Source organism: Geotrypetes seraphini, chromosome 5 (genome assembly GCF_902459505.1).
Source record: "Geotrypetes seraphini chromosome 5, aGeoSer1.1, whole genome shotgun sequence".
Taxonomy (NCBI): Eukaryota; Metazoa; Chordata; class Amphibia; order Gymnophiona; family Dermophiidae; genus Geotrypetes; species Geotrypetes seraphini.
In genome coordinates this window covers 269,725,005-269,744,436 of record NC_047088.1, presented here as the reverse complement: position 1 = coordinate 269,744,436, position 19,432 = coordinate 269,725,005, and the positions used below count along the sequence as shown (strand labels likewise).

General features: G+C 43.9%; 1 protein-coding gene across 1 annotated transcript in view; it reads left to right on the top strand.

Annotated features, from left to right (window-relative positions):
* Positions 1-19,432, top strand: part of ADCY10 (adenylate cyclase 10) — an 803,671-nt gene that overhangs the window by 387,311 nt on the left and 396,928 nt on the right. The window contains exon 19 of the mRNA XM_033944139.1: positions 9,409-9,687. Within this exon, the coding sequence (XP_033800030.1) occupies positions 9,409-9,687 (279 nt within the window). The remainder of the gene's footprint in view (positions 1-9,408; positions 9,688-19,432) is intronic.

Sequence of the window (19,432 nt, the reverse complement as noted above, 5' to 3'; positions counted from 1 at the left end):
AAGTACAGACTTATCAGCTTCACGGAAAATTGAGAACTGAGGAGACTCGCCCTGTGCTGGGTGGGAAGACATTCGCGCATGAGCGGTGCGGCTGACTCGAAATTTCTACGTTTCTACAAGCAAGTCTGCTTGCGAGGCTGTCCACATTCGGGCTCTGTGTATGACGTCACCCATATGTTGAGAATAGGCTGCCTGCTTGTCCTGGGATAATGCCAGTCATCGGTCTAACCCTATTTTGTTTTGAGAAGCTGCCAAGACGGTTCTGAGGGGGAAGATTATGTCATATGCTTGCCACTTGAGAAAGACCCGTGATCATGAAATCTTGTGTCTTGAGGAACAGCCCTGCCAAAGCAGCCAGCAATATAAGAACATAAGTAGTGCCTCTGCTGGGTCAGACCAGGGGTCCATCGCGCACAGCAGTCTGCTCAAGTGGCGCCACATCAGGATCAGGACCTGTATAGTAGTCTTCTATCTATACCCTTCAATCCCCTTTTCCTTCAGGAAAGCATCCAATCCCTTCTTGAAACTCAATACCATGCTCTGTCCTATCACACCTTCTGGAAGCGGATTCCAGGTGTCCACCACCCTTTGGGTGAAGAACTACTTCCTAGCATTGGTTCTGAATCTGTCCCCTCTTAGTTTTTCCAAATGCCGTCTTGTTCTTGTAGCTTTCGAAAGTTCGAAGAATCTGTCTCTCTCGACTTTCTCTATGCCCTTCATGATCTTGTAAGTCTCTATCATGTCCCCACTAAGCTTCCGCTTCTCCAGGGAAAAGAGCCACAGTTTCTTTAATCTTTCAGCATACGAAAAGTTTTCTATACCTTTTATCAGTCGCGTCGCTCTCCTCTGAACTCTCTCGAGTATTGCCATATCCTTATTAAGGTACGGTGACCAATACTGGACACAGTACTCCAGATGCGGGCGCATCATCGCCCGATACAATGGCAGGATAATGTCCTTCGTTTTGGTTGTGATACCCTTCTTGATAATACCTAGCATTCTGTTTGCATCTTAGAGGCCACTGCGCACTGTGCCGACGGCTTCATTGATTTGTCCACCAGCACCCCCAAGTCCTTTTCTAGGCTACTTTCACCCATTGCCAGCCCTCCCATCGTATAGCTGTACATCGGGTTTCTGTTTCCCACATGCAAGACCGTACATTTTTCTACATTAAAGTTCATCTGCCATTTATTCGCCCACTCTCCCAGTTTGTTCAGGTCCTTTTGTAAATCCTCACAGTCCTCCTTAGTTCCAACCCCACTAAAAAGCTTGGTATTATCTGCGAATTGTATGATTTCGCACTTTGTCCCGGTTTCAAGGTCATTAATAAATACATTGAACAGCAACGGTCCAAGTACCGACCCCTGCGGAACACCATTCGTGACTCTTCTCCAGTCTGAGTAGTGGCCCTTCACTCCCATCCTTTGTTTCCTCCCCGCCAAACAGTTTTTGATACATCTATGCACCTCTCCTTCCACCCCATGGTTCTTCAGTTTCCGTAGTAGGCGTTCATGGGGTACCTTGTCGAAAGCTTTTTGGAAATCCAAGTATACGATGTCTATGGGGGCCCCTTCATCCATTTGTTTGTTAATTCCTTCGAAGAAGTGCAGTAAGTTCATTAGGCATGATCTTCCCTTGCAGAAGCCATGTTGGCTTGTTTTCATCAGTTTATTCCTTTCTAGATGCTCATCTATGCTGTCTTTTATCAGCGCTTTGGCCATCTTCCCCGGGACCGAAGTCAGACTTACCAGTCTGTAGTTCCCCGGGTCACCTCTCGATCCTTTTTAAAGATGGGCGTAACATTATCTATTTTCCAATCCTCCGGGATCACGCCTGTTTTCAGGGATAGGTTACAAACCTGCTGTAGTAGTTCCGCTATTTCCTCCTTTAGTTCCTTCAAAACCCTAGGGTGGATTCCGTCCGGGCCCGGAGATTTGTCAGTTTTTAATCTATCTAACTGCTTATGTACGTCTTCAAGGCTTACCTCTATGGATGGTAATTTTTCTGCTTGATCTCCTTTGAAGATTTTTCAGGTTCCGGCACGTTGGATGTGTCCTCTTTTGTAAATACTGACGAAAAGAACATGTTTAGTCTATCCTCCACTTCTTTTTCTTCTTTCACCACTCCTTTCCTATCTCTGTCATCCAGCGGTCCCTCCTCCTCCCTTGCCGGCTGCTTCCCTTTAACATATCTGAAGAACAGTTTGAAATTTCGTGCTTCCCTGGCTATTCTCTCTTCTTATTCTCTTTTTGCTCTTCTAACCATTCTTTCTGATGCTTCCTGTGCTCTTTCCAGTTTGCCCCGGTTTTGTCCTTTTTCCACATCCGGAATGATTTTTTCTTATCCCCTATTGCTTTTTTTACTTCTTTAGTTATCCACGCCGGGTCTTTTGGTCTGTTCTTTTTGCATCCTTTTCTAAATCTGGGGATATACAGATTTTGCGCTTTGCTCACCGTGTCCTTAAATAAGAACCAGGCTTGCTCCACAGTCTGTGATTTCTTTCAGCTGTTCCTAAGTTTCTTTCCTACCATTACTCTCATCGCTTGGTAGTTTCCTTTCTTGAAGTTAAAAGTTGTCACTGTGGTTCTCTTCCCCATCGATATTCCTACTTTGACTTTGAACTGGATCATATTGTGATCGCTGTTTCCTAACGGTCCCACTACTTCAACTTTCTTTGCAGGTCCTCTTAGCCCATTGAGGATTAGGTCCAGGGTGGCATTCCTTCTCGTTGGTTCTCTGACAAGCTGCTCCATGAAGCAGTCCTGTATAGCCTCCAGGAATCTGGTTTCCCTAGCGCATTTTGAGTATCCAAGACTCCAGTCTATCCCGGGATAGTTGAAGTCTCCCATAACAATGGTGTTACCGTTTTTGCATTCCCGTTTCATCTCAGCTTCTATTTATTGTCCCACTCCCTCTTCTCACTTTCAGTTGATAGCAGCCCAATATGCCTTACAGGAGTTGCTTCACGACTGGACTAAGAAATCCTTGGCATTTTATAAATACCAATTTCATTGTTATGGGAATCAGTGGGGCAGATTTTTGGCTCAGGCGGTGCACTCTTCTAAGGGGCAGTCTAAGATCTTGAAATTGAGTGCTTGAGACGGTGGACTGGTCTGGAAAGATGCAGAAATTAATGTGGTATTTGCTGAATACTACAAAGCCTTTTATACCTCTCAGGATAATTTGCTGGATAGTAGTGTGTACTTTGATATTATTGATTTGCCCACTATGCCTGAACACTTCGTGGGACAGCTTCATGCACCTAATACTGATGAAGAGGTTGTATTCACCATATAAGAGGGCCTCTTGTTGAAAGCGCCAGGCACAGACGGGTTCCGTATGGAATTTTACAAGTTGTTGTGGGAGTCCGTGTCTCTAGTTTTGGCAGCTACCTTTAACGACTTTGTACGCCAGGGGCACCTACCGGAATACCTTACCACTGTGTGAATTGTGGTCTTGTTGAAACCCAATAAGGATTCTACCCAATCCTATTCTTATCACCCTATTTCCCTCTTAAATGTTGAGGCGAAGCTCTTTGCTAAAGTATTGGCAAATCATTTGGCCCGGTGTTTGCATTCATTGCTAGCCTGTCCACAGGTGTGATTTGTGCAAGGTTGCACTAGTGCTCATAATCTATGGTCTATAATTGCCACTTTGGAATATGTGGAACTGCTTCATCTTCCATCTTTGCTGATCAGCTTCGATGCTGAAAAGGCATTTGATCGGGTGTCATGGCAATTTCTCTTTGCGGTGCTCGATCGTTATGGCTTGAACGATTTTTTCAGGATGCAGTTTGGACTTTATATACTTCACCCAAAGTCATGGTGTGGGTTAATGGTCTTTGTTCTTCCTCTTTTTTGATATATTTCATGGCACTCATCAGGGATGTCCCTTGTTGTCGCTGTTATTTGCATTGACCTGAGACCCCTTAATTAGAGCAGGAGATTAAGATCTCGGCCTATGCAGATGACCTGTCCAGCCCAGTCGATTCCTTGTCCAATCTGATGGAGAGCTTTTGAGAATACAGGGACTGGTTTCGGCTGAACCTTGATAAGTCTTTAGCACTCCCTACATCCCAACAGCTGCGTGAGACCTGGCTGGGGAATTTTCCACTACAGTGGACCTCATCTTTTCACTATCATGGTGTTTTTCTTACCGATTCAACCTCAACCTTATATCGTACTAATGTGGACCGGTTGTTCCGGATAATGAAAGACTATTTAACACGGTCTTCCCTTCCTATATCTTCAACTAATTTGCATGACTTTGTTCCTCAGATGCCTGTATATGTTGAAGCTTTTGCCGCTCTGGCTTCTGAAAAAGGATATTCACCACCTTAATTCTCTACTCTCTCGGTTCTGTTGGAGAGGAAAGAAACCACAGATGGCCTTTCGATATATGGTAGGGCCCTGGGGCTGGGGTGGCCTTGGGTTACTGGACTTTCATTATAATTTGGCTTAATGCGTTACCTGGGAGATTGGTTCTCTGATAGACAAGACTTTACCCTTAAACGATTGGAATTGGCCTTGTTTGCTCCTTGGCATATTCTCTTACTGATACAGGTGTCCTGGATTCACCTCCTGGAATTCCTTAGGCATAGTTTACTTTTGGAGTCCCTGAGGTGGATTTGGTCATATTTGATTACTGCCTGGCATGGAAACCATAGGGTTACTAGATTTCTGCCTTTTTCTGGTGCCTTGCACTTTGCGCCTGAGTCTGACAGTGCTAGTTTTTGGTGTATGTGATCTCGGGAGCTGACTTTGCTAACTCATGCCTTGAGCGGGGATGATTCCTTGAAGTTGTGGATGGACCTTCAACGTGATTGTCATCTAAGTGTAGGCAATTTTTTGGCATTTTAACAATTGTAACATTATATACCTACCCTAGATCCTGTGAGCTTTGATTTCACTGTTGATGATAAGACAGAGGGCCTTATTGCGCCTTTCTTGGGTTTACCATTTCAGGATTATATAAAAATCTGCAACGTCTGGGTGCTCCTGTGGATTGGGAAGCATTACATGCTCATTGGAGACAGGATTTTGGTCTCCCTGTGGACTCCTTGGATCTTATTGCTCTGATTCGGCAGATTCCTGGCATCTCTGTGAGTGCTGAGCTCTGCGAATGTCAATTTCGGGTTCTCCACCGAGGATATTTCATGCGCAATCAGCTATACTATGTGGGTTATACTGATTCCCCGCTCTGTCAGGAGTGCGCATTACAGCCGCATTGCTTTTTTCATGCTTTTTGGGGTGGCCCTAGAATTAAGTCTTTTTGGAGAAGGCTTTTGGTCTATGTAGAAACCCTCTTTGATCATCCAGTGCCGCTGTTGATGGAAGGTTTTCTGCTGCATAAATACGAAGCTTTCTGGCTTCCACAGCGGGCTCAATGACAGTTTAATAGAAGGTTGGATCCCTGGGAAAGAGAGTGATCCTTGCAGCATGGGTTGATCCTGCTCCACCATCATATTGGACTTGGTGGAACCGCTTACTTGCACTTATGTTATTAGAATATAGGGAGGCTCGTACTAGTGCTCACTGTTCGGGATCCTTATGTTCAATCTTTGTCTCCTCAGGTTCACAGTGCCATTTGTGACAAATCTAGCTCTCCTCTTAGCTTCGTCACAGGATTGACTAGAAAGAACAGTTAACCCCTATGCAGGAGAGCTGACCAGGTTAGCTCTGCTAAATATAGTAGCGCTGTCCTCCCTTGCACCAGTCATGATGAGCTAGACAGAGACTGCCAGGCAGAGCTCAGACCAGCTGTAGTTCACTCTACCAAGCCTGCTTTTAGCTCACCTAAAACCTCAGGAGCAAGGAGACTACATTTTCCAGAAAGGCAGAGAACCAGCAGGAAGCTGACATGTAAGCAGTCAAAGCTGCAAAGAGAGCTTTCTCCCTTCTCCCTCTTCAGAGCTTGGAGCCAGTTAAAACGGGGCAGCTCAGAACCAGAAGGGAGGAGGAGCAAAGAGGCTGGGAACGAGAGCCTCAGAGGCAGCAGGGCTTGTCTCCCCAGCTGAATGCTGACGAGCTGGGAAAGGATTGTAAAATGGTGGACATTTCAGAGGTACTTGATCCCACAATTGAGAGGCAGCTAGAAAGCTGGGAACCCATGGACATTGGTGTGCCAAATATTCCTGGTGGGAGATGGGAAGAAATGGACACAAACTGAAAAGGTTGGAAGTGTTTTTGCTATTTTTTGATTCTTACCTGTTTTCTGAAAGTTTTGGGACTAAGTTTGTTTTTGTGTTCAGAATTGTTTAAACTTCCCAGAGCTAGGCTCTGAAGAATTCTTCCACATGGTATGTTTCCTTGAACTGACTAAACCAGGGGTGTCCAACCTGCAGCCCCGTGAAGTATTTTGTGCGGCCCCGGTCAAGGGCAATGCAGTGTTTTCCTCTGCTGCCCCCGGGTGTTTACCTCACAAACTATCTAGACGACCATAACTTACTCCACCCCATGCAATCTGGATTCAGAACTAACTTCAGCACAGAGACACTCCTAGGCTCCGTTATGGACACAGCCAGACAACATCTTAGCACAAGAAAAAAAATGCTTCTCATACAACTGGACCTGACTGCAGCATTTGACCTAGTTGATCATAACATCCTTCTTCAAATCTTGGATGCAATAGGTATCTCAGATAAAGTATATTCTTGGTTTGAAGGCTTCCTAAAATCCAGAACCTACAGAGTAAAATCAAACAAAGAAAAATCAGATCCTTGGTCAAACCCTTGCGGCATACCACAGGGATCCCCACTATCCCCTACTCTCTTCAACCTATACACTGCCTCTCTCGGAGCATAGCTGGATAATCTAGGCATAACCACCTATAGTTATGCGGATGATATCACCATCCTCATACCATATGATCAGCCAAAGATCACCATGACAAACATAATACATCGAACACTAGAAACAGTTACGACCTGGATGAAAGAACAGAAACTGAAACTCAACCCAGATAAAACTAAATTCATCCTCCTCGAAAATGACAAAGTCCCAACTATAACCAATTTAGAACTTAACTCAATCAACTATCCAATCCAAACCACCATAAAACTACTAGGAGTGACAATAGACAGATGCTGTACTATGCAACTGCAAATAAATAAAACCATGCAGAAATCCTTCGCAATAATGAGAAACCTGAGACAAATCCAGAAATTCTTTGAAAGAACACAATTCCAGCTTATAGTGCAATCCCTAATCCTAGGATTGCTAGACTACTGCAACATCCTCTACCTCCCCTGCCCTGCCACGATGACCAAGCAACTACAAACAATCCAAAATACTGCTCTGAGACTCATCTACTCACTGAGGAAACATGATCATATCACAGAGGCCTACATCAACTCACACTGGCTACCAATCCAAGAAAGAATACTATTTAAATTCTACTGCATGATATTCAAAACCCTAAACGGAAACAGCCCAGCCTACCTAAACAATCGCCTCATCCAAGCAACCTCAACCAGACATAGAAAAACGCACTCCCCATTCACACCTCCCCCGATCAAGGAAGTAAAACGGATAAAACAATACGATGGCCTCCTAGCCACTCGAGCCGCAAAACTAGATAACCAAATCTCCAATCTACTGTTAACCACCCCAGACTACAAGATTTTCAGAAAAGAAATAAAAACTATACTCTTCAAGAAATTCCTGAGACAGTCCTAACCTCTCTTACTCTTAACAACACTTACTCTTAACAACTCTAGAAATGACAATTGATCGACTCTTTACAACTCTCTACAAATGATCTACTCTTTACAACTCTAGAAATGACAATTATTCTTCCATTGTAACCCCCATTCTTTATATCTTTTGTAACCCCCATTTTTATATCTTTTGTAATCCGCCTTGAACCGCAAGGTAATGGCAGAATAGAAATCTCTAATGTAATGTAATGTAATGTAATGTAATCTTGCCGGCTCCCTCCTCTGTCTTGGTGCAGCGTTTGCGCGGCCCCAGAAACATTTTTTTCTGTCAATGCGGCCCAGGGAAGCCAAAAGGTTGGACACCCTTGGTCTAAACATTTGTAAACTATGCAGAATTTTGTTTTCTCTTCTCTCCACATAGCTGGGGGGGCTAATTAGCTATAGATAAGCTACTGCAGGGAATGTCAGCCACAGAGGAGCTCCGTTTGTATGAGTTCCCTAGCTGCAGGCAGTCTGTATAGGATCTTCAAGTTTAGCAGTTTCCTTTTTGGTTTTGAAAAGTTTTATTTTTCATGCAGCAAGTATCTTGTGTGCTTCTCTCTCCTGCTCCTTCATAGGAAGAGAGCATTGCTAAAACTATCTTAACCATTTAAGGTTGGTGAGGAGGACTGAGTTAGAAAGACTAAAGTCCAGCCACAGTTTTCATATGATTTTTTTGTATTTTTGAAATAAGAACTAGCTGTTGTCTGTGAAGCCAGTGTGGCCAGGTTGGCCCAGTGTTTTATGTTTTGGTTCCTGAACAAATGTATTGTAAAGTACTGCATCCTGCTGATAACACCAGAGCAGCCTGACCAAGGGTCAGAAATAAAAGTACATCTTTATTTTGGACATTTCTGGGTGTGTGTGGTTTTCCTTGTCTAGTTCACTGTGGTCATTTTTCCTGATGTTTTCACCCTAGGCCGGTGCCTAGGAAGCTTGAAGGATTCCTTAGTTGGAAGGAACACACTGGGAGCAGTATCAGTCGCTGTGAACCAGGCTCGCTGCGCTTATCAGGAGCCCGGGTTGCGACACATTTTAAATTCCCTTTATTTGGTGATCATGGGAGTTGGTGTTGGAGGTTCAGGGGTGCATGTTTCTCCTTCTTTTTTCCCTTTCCCTTTTTTCTCGTTCTTCTTTCTTTGTCAATGGGGGATGGGGGGACGGGGATTTATAGGTTATATATTTGTAATGTCACTGGTTCATATCTGATGTCTGAGGTGGGGTTTCTACTCCTGGAGAGCATGTTCTGGATTTGGCAATGGGGGGCTTAAGAGTACCACCCTCCTATTGCATTTGATTATTTGAATTTCTGTTGTAAGTTCTCATTCATTGAGTCAGGGGGGAGGGACTGGGGGGAATTGTAGATGGGTTCTCATTGTAGGGGGGGTTGCTCGTTGTATGGCTTTTCTTGTGGATGCTGTATTTTTTGTTGTTGTTTGTTTGATATCTCAATAATAAAAATTGTTTCAACTTAATATTATGTGCTAAATTTCCTCCACTCACACCAAGGATGAAAGCACATATGACAGTTCTCTAACTCTGAAACCATTCGGTAATGCAGACAATGAGAGAATATGTCATGCTTACTTGTAGTTGGAAAGATGCCTTTTGGAGAGGAAACATCGTCTCTATGCCTTCTTTTAATATTACATTATACTGTGCTTTTTTCCTTATCACTCTGATGCCAGCTGCTATCTTGTTCTCTTGTACAGGGATTGCACTTGCTCAGCTGGATCAAATGAGTCCCACAGAACAATTAGTGGTAAAATCTGCTGCAGTGATTGGACATACCTTTAGCACAAAGCTGTTATATTTCATCATTCCTAAAAGCAGTGAAAAGAAACTGGCACCAACACTTCTGTCCCTGGTCAGGACAAGGATAGTTGAATGTGCGGCACAAAAGAATGAGCTCAAGTCATCCACCCATTATACAAATGAAACAGAGAGAACAAGGTTCTGCTTCTGTAAAGAAAGAACAAAGTCAGATCCAGGTAAGAGGGAACTAAATTGAAAGCGTACTGGTCCCAAGCTTTCTTGTCCTGGATAAGGATCTCTTTTGAAGGTCTCCACTTTTATTCTACATTGTTATGATATGTTCAATCTTATATCCCACTGAATATTCATAAATCAGAGTACTAGGCAGGTTACAAGCACCAAAATATCACATACAGTTCTTTTTCCTAATCTGAACTTGTGCACACAGCTTAAACTAAGGAAATGAAATAATGAAGTGAAAAAAAAAGGGAAGGCAAAAATACATGAAGACTAAAAACAAATGGTCCCGCCAGCCGACGTCAGGCACATATGCATCACCTACAAAAGCATCCCCCCCAGTTGGGGAAAAAGGCCATCTCCCAAGTCAAAAACAACAACCCATAACACCCATCCACAACCAAGAAGCCTCCTCCATCCAAAATGCACCCACAATCCCAATACAACTTACACATCAATAGCCTGTGCATATATGAATATAAGATCGATAAACCCAAAGGCAGACCTCATTAAGGACTGGATAATCAAAGAACATCTAGGCTACCTATTCCTACCTGAAACCTGGTTAACATCTGACTCAGACCCTTGCATAACAGAATTCTGCCCTAAGGGATACAAAGTAGAGAAAAAAAGTGAGGGGGAGGATTGGCAATTCTAGCCAAAAACAATCTCAACATAAAAGTCCTAGACAAACACACGATACCCGATCTAGATCTACTAGCCTGCCAACTATCTGGCGATACTCTCAAAGACACCATAACCTGTATTCTCTGCTATATAGCACCAGGAAAATGGAGCACTACAAAACACACGCTTGAAGACTTCATCTTCCAAAATTCACTAACATCAACTTATAACCTACTACTAGGAGACATTAATCTCCACCTCGAAGACCATACCTCCAATCAAACAAAAAGCCTACTCGCCTACCTCAAAACGCTATCCTACCAAATACTCAACCCCCAACCTACTCATGAAAAAGGCCATCAACTAGATATTGCTGCATTCATGACCCAACAACCTCAAACACCTGAAATCCACATCTCAAACGGATCCTGGATCCCCTCCCTCTGGTCAGATCATTATAAATACACCTTCAACATCAACTGGGCTCAATGCAATTATAAACACAAACCCCACAAATCCCCCATCAAAACCCGTCCAAAAATCGAGCCAACCACTTTCTGGGACAAAGCAGATCTAGCAATCGAATCCATAGACCCCAAAGAATTCATACCACAATGGCAAACATTAAGCGAAACAATCCTAAATGAACTAGCTCCAATAAAATCAAAACACAAAATCTGCAGACAATCAGACAAATGGTTCGACACTGAACTGCTCCAATTCAAAAGGCACTTCAGACAAATGGAAAGAAACTGGGAAAAAAAGAACCAAGAACAATCCAAAATGGCATGGAGAAGTCTAATCAAACAATACAAGACCAAACTCAAAGAAAAAAGAAAAGATTACTACTAGAGAATGACACGGTGGCGGTTTACCCGCGGCCACCGCGTTTAGCCGTGGGTAACCCGCCAAAACGGGGAACGAAAACTAGCAGTCGCTGCGGGGACGGGGACAAGGCCATTCACCACCCCGTGGAGCGGTGAATGGTCTTGTCCCCGCAGTGAGGCATAAAGGATCGTGCGGTCCCCGCAGCCCACACCCACCTCCCCAATCGATCCTAGTGATTATCCAGCTCTCTCCCTTCTCCTCACCTTAGTTTGTAGATTTCCTTTTTCGGCGACCCGCACGCTATCAAAGAGCCGCGCACCCGCTGCTGCTCAGTTTCGATCTTCTGCTCTGACGCAACCGGAAACAGGAAGTTGCAGCAGAGCAGAAGATTGAACACTGAGCAGTCGCGCTTGCGCGGCTCTTTGGGAAAGCATGCAGGTCGCCGAAAAAGAAAACCTACAAACTAAGGTGAGGAGAAGGGAGAGAGCTGGCTAAACACTAGGATTGATTGGGTAGGCGGATGGTGGCTGCGGGGACCGTGCGATCGCCCGTGTTCCCGGCTCAAACTGGAAGGAGGGAGTGAAAGGGAAAAGGATTCTGGGCCAAGGGGATGAAGATGGAAAGAAAAACCCACAGCAGGAAAGAAAGGGAAGGACAGGCAGGTAAGCCAGATGCTAGAAGCAGGGGGGGTGGGAGAGGAAGAAAGAGGGAAAAAAGCTAGATGGAGTTAAAAAGAAGAGACACACTGGTATGGAAGAGTAAGATAGGGGAAATCTGGACACAGGAAGGTAACAGAAAGAGGGGAAATTATGTGCATGGGGCATAGGGACAGAGACATAAAGGGGACATGCCATGGGGATGGTATATGGACACGGGGGGGGCAATGGCAGATACATAGGGGAGATATTAGAAATGAGGAAAATAGGAGCACAGAAGCGAGATGGTTTGTGGGGATGGGACAGGGACCGAGCTCGCAGGCTCCAGTGGCTTGCACAAATTACATTGTAATGTGCCATGAAAATAAGAGGGAGGAAGGTAGATAGATAGGCCACGCGAGAGGAGCTGAAGGGTGGTAGAAAGGAACAGATGGTAAAGGAGGGAGGGAAGGGTGGTGGTGGAAAGGAATAGGACAGACATTGAAGGAGAGTGGAGAGGAACAGACCCTGAAGGGAAATGTGGAAGACAGAATGGGAAAAAGACAGATGCCAGACTATGGGGGAGCGGAGGGAAGAAGATGGGTGCTAGACCAATTGGGAGGGGGGGGTGAAGGGAGAGGCACAGTAACAGCAAATGGAAAACGCAGAGAGAAGACACACAGTGGATGGAAGGAATTGAATGAGAAGATGTGGAAAGCAGAAACCAGACAACAACGGTAGAAAAAAATTTTTATTTATTTATTTTTTGCTTTAGGATAAAGTAGTATATTAGTTGTGTTGATAAAAATTTATAAACAAAGCCCTGTCAGCTGAACATCTCTTTCTCTAGTTCAGAAGCAGGAACTTTGATTTATAAGAAAGGAATAAGCTAAATATTACAGTACTAAGGCTTATATGGATGCTGCGGGGACGGTGAAGGGGCGGTGAATGGGATGGCAGTGGCAGTGACGGGGTGGTGAAGGGAACGGCAGTGACGGGGCGGTGCAGAGGAAGGTGGGCCGGGGACGGGGCGGTGACGGGGACAGATTTTTTCCCCGTGACATTCTCTAATTACTACTCCAAGCTGGTAGGCATGGAGTCCATAGACTCAAAAAACTTTTCAATCTAGTAAAAAACCTTACCAACACCAAACCTTACCTAGCAGCACAAGGAAAGCATCCTCCAACAGCCACTCAACTCGCAGACCACTTCAAAAACAAGATTACAACAATCAGGACTATCTTCAATAACACACACACCCTCCTCGACGAGATAACAACAAATCCCCCAATAGGAGAAGCCATTGCTGCAGACAGGACCTGGACCAAATTCCCTGCGGTAAACTGGACAGACAGGAATCGATTCTACAAAAAATACAGTCATGCCTCATGCAACCTGAACTATTGTCCCACGTATCTAATAACCAACGCCACCCCCAAATTTAGGGCCAGCCTCATGCAATGGATCCAAATTACACTCACTGAAGGTCAATTCCCGCAGCACCTAGGAGAAATCATAATCACTCCAATTGTGAAGGACCACAAAGGCCTTATAGATAACCCCGCTAACTATAAACCCATCGCCTCAATACCAATTTACGTCAAACTTATAGAAGGACTAGTTGCACAATTCCTCACAAATTATCTGGAAGACCAACAATCTTCTCCACCCCTCTCAATCAGGATTCAGATCCAACCACAGCACGGAGACTTTACTAGTAACCCTACTAGACACAGCTCGACAGCACCTCAGCAAAGGCAGAAGGATGCTAATAATTCAACTTGATCTATCTGCAGCATTTGATCTGGTCGACCACACTATCCTACTACAGACACTAGAAGCCATAGGGATCTCAGGCAGGGTATACAATTGGTTCAAAGGATTCCTTAAATACAGATCTTATAGAGTAAAGTCAAACAATCTTAAATCAGAACCATGGTCCAACCCCTGTGGAGTTCCTCAAGGATCACCTCTCTCACCTACTCTCTTCAACCTCTTCTTATCCTCCCTTGGGTCTACCCTAGACAATCTGAATGTAACTTCATTCAGCTACGCTGACGACATCACCATACTCCTACCCTTTGATGCTCCTGACCCAATTTCTAAAGAAAAATTGGAAAAAAACCTTCAAGCAGTGGAAAATGGATGGCAGATCACAAATTGAAGCTTAACACTGACAAAACAAAATTTCTACTGCTTGAAAAGGATAAGAATCTCTCCATCACAGAACTAAAAATAAACGCCTCCAAATACCCTATACAACCTACCCTAAAACTCCTAGGAGTAACAATAGACAGATGCTGCACAATGCAGGCCCAAATCAAGAGCACCCAGAAAGCATTTCTAACCATGCGCAATTTAAGAAAAATCAGAAAATTCTTCGACAAAGAGCAATATAGGCTAGTAGTCCAATCCCAAGTACTAGGTCTATTGGACTACTGCAACATACTCTATCTGTCTTGCCCTGCAACAATGATAAAACAACTACAGACAATCCAAAACACTACACTCAGATTAATCTACTCACTGAGAAAATTTGACCACGTCACCGCGGCCTACCTGGACTCACACTGGTTGCCAATGCAAGCACAAATTCAATTCAAACTATACTGTCTATTATTCAAAGCAATAAATGGCACAGCCCCCAATTACCTAAACAACCACCTGTACCAAACGCCACCACTAGGCAAAGAAGAACTAAGACCCCTTTTACCTACCCCCACCCCCTCAAAGGCACCCAGCGCAAGAAGATATTTGACAGTCTGCTGGCGATGCATGCAGCGAAACTGGACCACATTATCTCCAACCTGCTGATAACAACAAATGACTACAAATATTTCACAAAGAAATCAAAACCCACCTATTCAAAAAATTTATACAGATGGTTTAACCCCAACCTGACCCCCCTCAACGCAACTCACCCCCTCCTCCCCCCTTCACCAGTTCCCTTCTCTTTAGCCTCAAGCATGTCAACTGCTTCCCTAACGGTATATATACTGGATCTGCACTATTTCCTATTTGTACAGCATCTTGTAGCTCTTGAAATATATAGCTCCATTATTCTTGTAACTTCTCCTGGAAATGACCAGAATTCTCTGTAATTATCCTGGAAATGTCCAGTTGTCTCTTTTGTAATCCGCCCAAAACTGCAAGGTTGAGGCGGAATAGAAATCAGTAATGTAATGTAATGTAATATGCACGGTACAGGTGGTCACGAGACTTCTAAAGGAGTTAAAGTGACTGTACACTTTTGTTCCGTTGATAACGTTATCCATCTACGAGAAGATTCTGCCTGCTTGTCCTGGGATAATTAACTGAAGATATCCAAAATATTGCCGTGAAAGGGGAAGCATTAATAGGTGATTTTAACATGCCAGATATTGATTGGAGTATGCCTAGAGCAGGGTCTTCTAGAAGTAGAGAGATCCTGGTTTCTCTACAAGGAGAACTGTTCCAGCAGTTGGTAATGGAACCAACATGGGATGGGGCCCTACTGGACTTAGTACTTACAACTGGAGACAGTTGTTTCTGATGTTACAGTGGTGTGGTTTAATATTAAGACAGGTGTAGAGAGGACTCATTTGAAAGCAAAGGTTCTAGATTTTAAAAGATGGAGGGTGATGTCAAGGAATTCTGGAAGAAGTAGAAACACAGAGGGCAGAACTGAAATGAGCTATTGTAAGGGCAAGAAACCATTTTGTAAGGAAAGAGTAAAAGTAGGAGCAAAAGAAAGTTGCTTTAGTTCTCAAAAATAGTAGTTGAAAAGGTAAGAAAAAGAGGTTAGCTTTCATAAACGACAAAAGAGGAAGACAGTCAAATTTATCTGGAAAAGTTAAGAGAAACTGGTGGTCAGGAAGGCAAAGGTGCAACTGGAATAAAAAAAAAAAAAATAGCTAACATGATAAAATGGAGGGGGGAACAATACTTTTTTTTAGGTAAGTTAGTGATAGAAGGAAGTATAAAAGTGACATTTTGAGACTTAAATGTTACGAGGAGGAATATATAGAAACTGGTAAAGATAAAGCTCAATAGCTTAACAAGCATTTCTGTTCCGTGAACAAGACTGCAAAAAACAAACACAAATAGGAATGGAAGTGTGGTAGACCCTGAACAAATTTCAGAGAACTATGTTTGAGTGGAGTTATCTAAACTAAAGGTGGACAAAGCGATGGGGCCATAAGGCGTACAACCAAGGGTACTTTAAGATCTTCTGGCAACTCCATTGACTGAGCTTTTCAATGCTTTTCTTGAGTTGCTGGTGCCACCAGTTGACTGGAGAAGGGAGGCTGTAGTCACTCTCCATAAAAGCCAAAATAAGAAAGAGGTAGGGAACTACAAGTCTGACTTCTGTGGTAAATAAATGGAAACACTTTTAAAAGAGAGAATAGTGAAGTTTCTGGAATCCAGTGGATTCACTAGAGGCAGGTCTTGTCAGACAAATCTGATCAATTGTTTTGACTGGGTGAGCAGAGAGTTGGCTAGCGTGAGAGAGTGCTAGATGTAGTGTACTGTATTTAGATTTTAACAAAGCTTTTGACATGGTCCCACATAGCTGACTAATAAACTGAGTGTCTAGGTATGGGTTTTAAACTGACTGACAGAGTTGAGAACTGGTTGAGTGGCAGATGACCAAGGGTAGTGGTAAATAGGGCTATTCTGAGGACAAGGATGTTACCAGCGGAATGCTGCCAGGTTCAGTTCTTGGGCCTGTTCTTTTTACCATTTTGTAAGTGATATTGCTGAAGAGCTGTCTGGTAAGGTTGCCTCTTTGCGGATGATACCAAAATCTGAAATAGGGTAGATACCCCTAGTAGTATGGATAACACAAGGAAGGACCTAGCAAAGCTTGAGGAATGATCTGGAATTTGGTGGCTAAGATTTAATGCTAAGAAAAGCAGAGTCATGCATCTGGACTGCAAAAACCCAAGGGTAAAGAACTTTTGTGCATAAAACAGGAGCGGGACTTGGGTATAATAGTTGTGATAATCATAAGGTGGCCATGCCAGTTGATGAGGGCTAGAAGGATGCTTGGGTGCACAGGAAGAGGAATGAGTGAATAACATGAGGAAGGACCTAGCAAAGCTTGAAGAATGGTCTGAAATTTGGCAGCTAGAACTTAATGCTAAGAAATGTAAGGTCATGCATTTGGGCTGCAAAAACCCGAGGGAACGGTACAGTTTAGGGGGTGAAGAACTTATGTGCACAACAGAAGAGCAGGCCTTGGGTGTGATTGTACGTGATGATCTTAAGGTGGCCAAACAGGTTGAAAAGTTGATGGCAAAAGCTAGAAGGATGCTAGTTTGCATAGGGAAAGGTATGGCCAGTAGGAAAAAGGAGGTATTGATGCCTCTGTATAAGACTCTGGTGTGATCTCATTTAGAATATTGTGTACAATTCTGGAGACCACACCTTCAAAAAGATATAAAGAGGATGGCGTGTTGGAGACACTTCAAGAGGAAAGGTGAGAGAGGGGAGATGTGATAGACATTTAAATATCTGCATGCACAGGAGGTGAGTCTCGGTTGGAAGACGCTGTAGAGCAGGGGTGTCCAACCTTTTGGCTTCCCTGGGCCGCATTGGCCCAAAAAAATATTTCTGGGGCAGCACAAATGCGTAAAAGCTGCAGCAAAACAGAGGAGGGAGCCGACAAGACAGTAAACACCTGGGGGAAGCAGAGGAAAACACTGCATCGCCCTCGACCGGAGCGCACAAAATACTTCACGGGGCCACATATGGCCCTCGGACCACAGGTTGGACACCCCTGCTGTAGAGTGAGGGGGATTGTAATAATAATAATAATTTTATTCTTATATACCGCCAAAGCCATGGTAGTTCCAGACAGTTTACAATAAGAAGAGCTGGACAATCAGCGACATAGTTACAATGTAGAATCAACAAATACAAGTATACAGAATAAGAGAGATAATGAACAAAAAATTCTTAGGTAACAAATCGGTTAAACAGTTTCGTTTTTACTAATTTTCTAAAACTAAAACATTGTAGATGGCATAGTTAGATTAAATAGGCCATATGATCTTTATCTGCCTTCATTTTTCTCTGTTTCTATAGGAGTAACCTGAAAAAATACTTTTTCATGGAAAGAGTAGTGAATGTGTAGAACAGGGGTGCCCACACTTTATGGGCTTGCGAGCTACTTTTATAATGACTAAGTCAAAATGATCTACCAACAATCAAATTAAAAAAAAACACAAAGCACACTGAAAGGCAGAGAAAATGTTAATTATTCATATTCCGGGGTTTTTCAAAGAGGTCACGGCAGATGACTCTATGCAATGTCACCTCAGTAACAAAATACAAAAATAGACAAATACACCCCCTCCCTTTTTACTAAACCACAATAGTAGGTTTTAGCACAGGGAGTTACGCTGAATGCCTCGCGCTGCTCTCAATGCTCATAGGCTCCCTGCGCTAAAAAACGCTATTGTGGTTTAGTAAAAGGGAGCCATAGTGCAAAATATAGACAGCAGATATAAATTATCAAAACCGACACATTTTGATCACTAAATTGAAAATACAATCATTTTTCCTACCTTTGCTGTTTGGTGATTTCATGAGTCTCTGGTTGCACTTTCTTCTTCTGACTGTGCATCCAATCTTTCTTCCTTTCTTTCAGCCTCCTGTATGTTTCCTCTCCTCCAGACCTCATTCTCTCCCCCAACTTTTTCTTTCTGTCTCCCTGTTCCCCCTTCTTTCTGTCTCCCTGTCTGCTCCCTTTCTTTCTTTCTCCATGCCCTCCCCCAAGCCACTCGGTTTGCTGCCACCGCCATCGGGGAACAGCCCCCAAGCCACCGCCGTCCCAAGCTTTCCCTGCAGAAGCGTTGCACTGACCAGCATTCCGCTCCCTGACGTCAATTCTGACTAGGAGAGGAAGTTCCGGGCCAACAAGGCATTTCTCCTCATTCCATCCAGCCTGAGCCCCATCTCTCCTTGATCCAGCATTTCCCTTTTGTGTCTGTCAGAATTACCATTCCACCTATTTTCCAGCATCACCCTTCTTTGTGTCCATCTCACCTATATCCCTATCTCACCACTTTTTCAGAATCTTCATTTGTCTCTGTCCTTGTCTTTACCCCATGTTCACCATTTGCCCTTTCAATGTCTTTATCTTCCCCCCCCCCCACTTTTTCAGCATTACTTCTATGTCTCTATTTCACCTCCTCTTCATGTCCCCTCTGTATCTCTATCCTTATTCAGTAGGTCCTGCTTACTCTTTCTCTTCTTTGTGTCACTATCTCCATTTTCAGCTTTCCCCCCTTTTCCTTTGTTAATGCACCCTGTAGCCAGAATCTTTCCACCCTCCCTCCATTCCGGCCCAGCCCAGTATGAAATATTTCCTTTTGTTTCCCTCCCCTCTCTCTTTCTCTCTCTCTTCTGCTCCCTCACCCACGAGTCCTGCATCTGGCCCTCTCCCTTCTACCTGCACCTGGCAAAAAAAACCCTGCTCCGCGGCTCTCTTAAGCAACTCGTCAGCAGCGGTGATCAAGACAAGCTGCCGACATCGAGGCCTTCCCTCTACGAGTCCCGCCTTTGTGGAAAAAGGAAGTTGAAACAAGCGGGACTCGCAGAGGGTAGGCCCCGACGTCAGAAGCTTGTGTCGATCGCTGCTGCTGAGTTGCCGAAGAGAGCCGCGGAG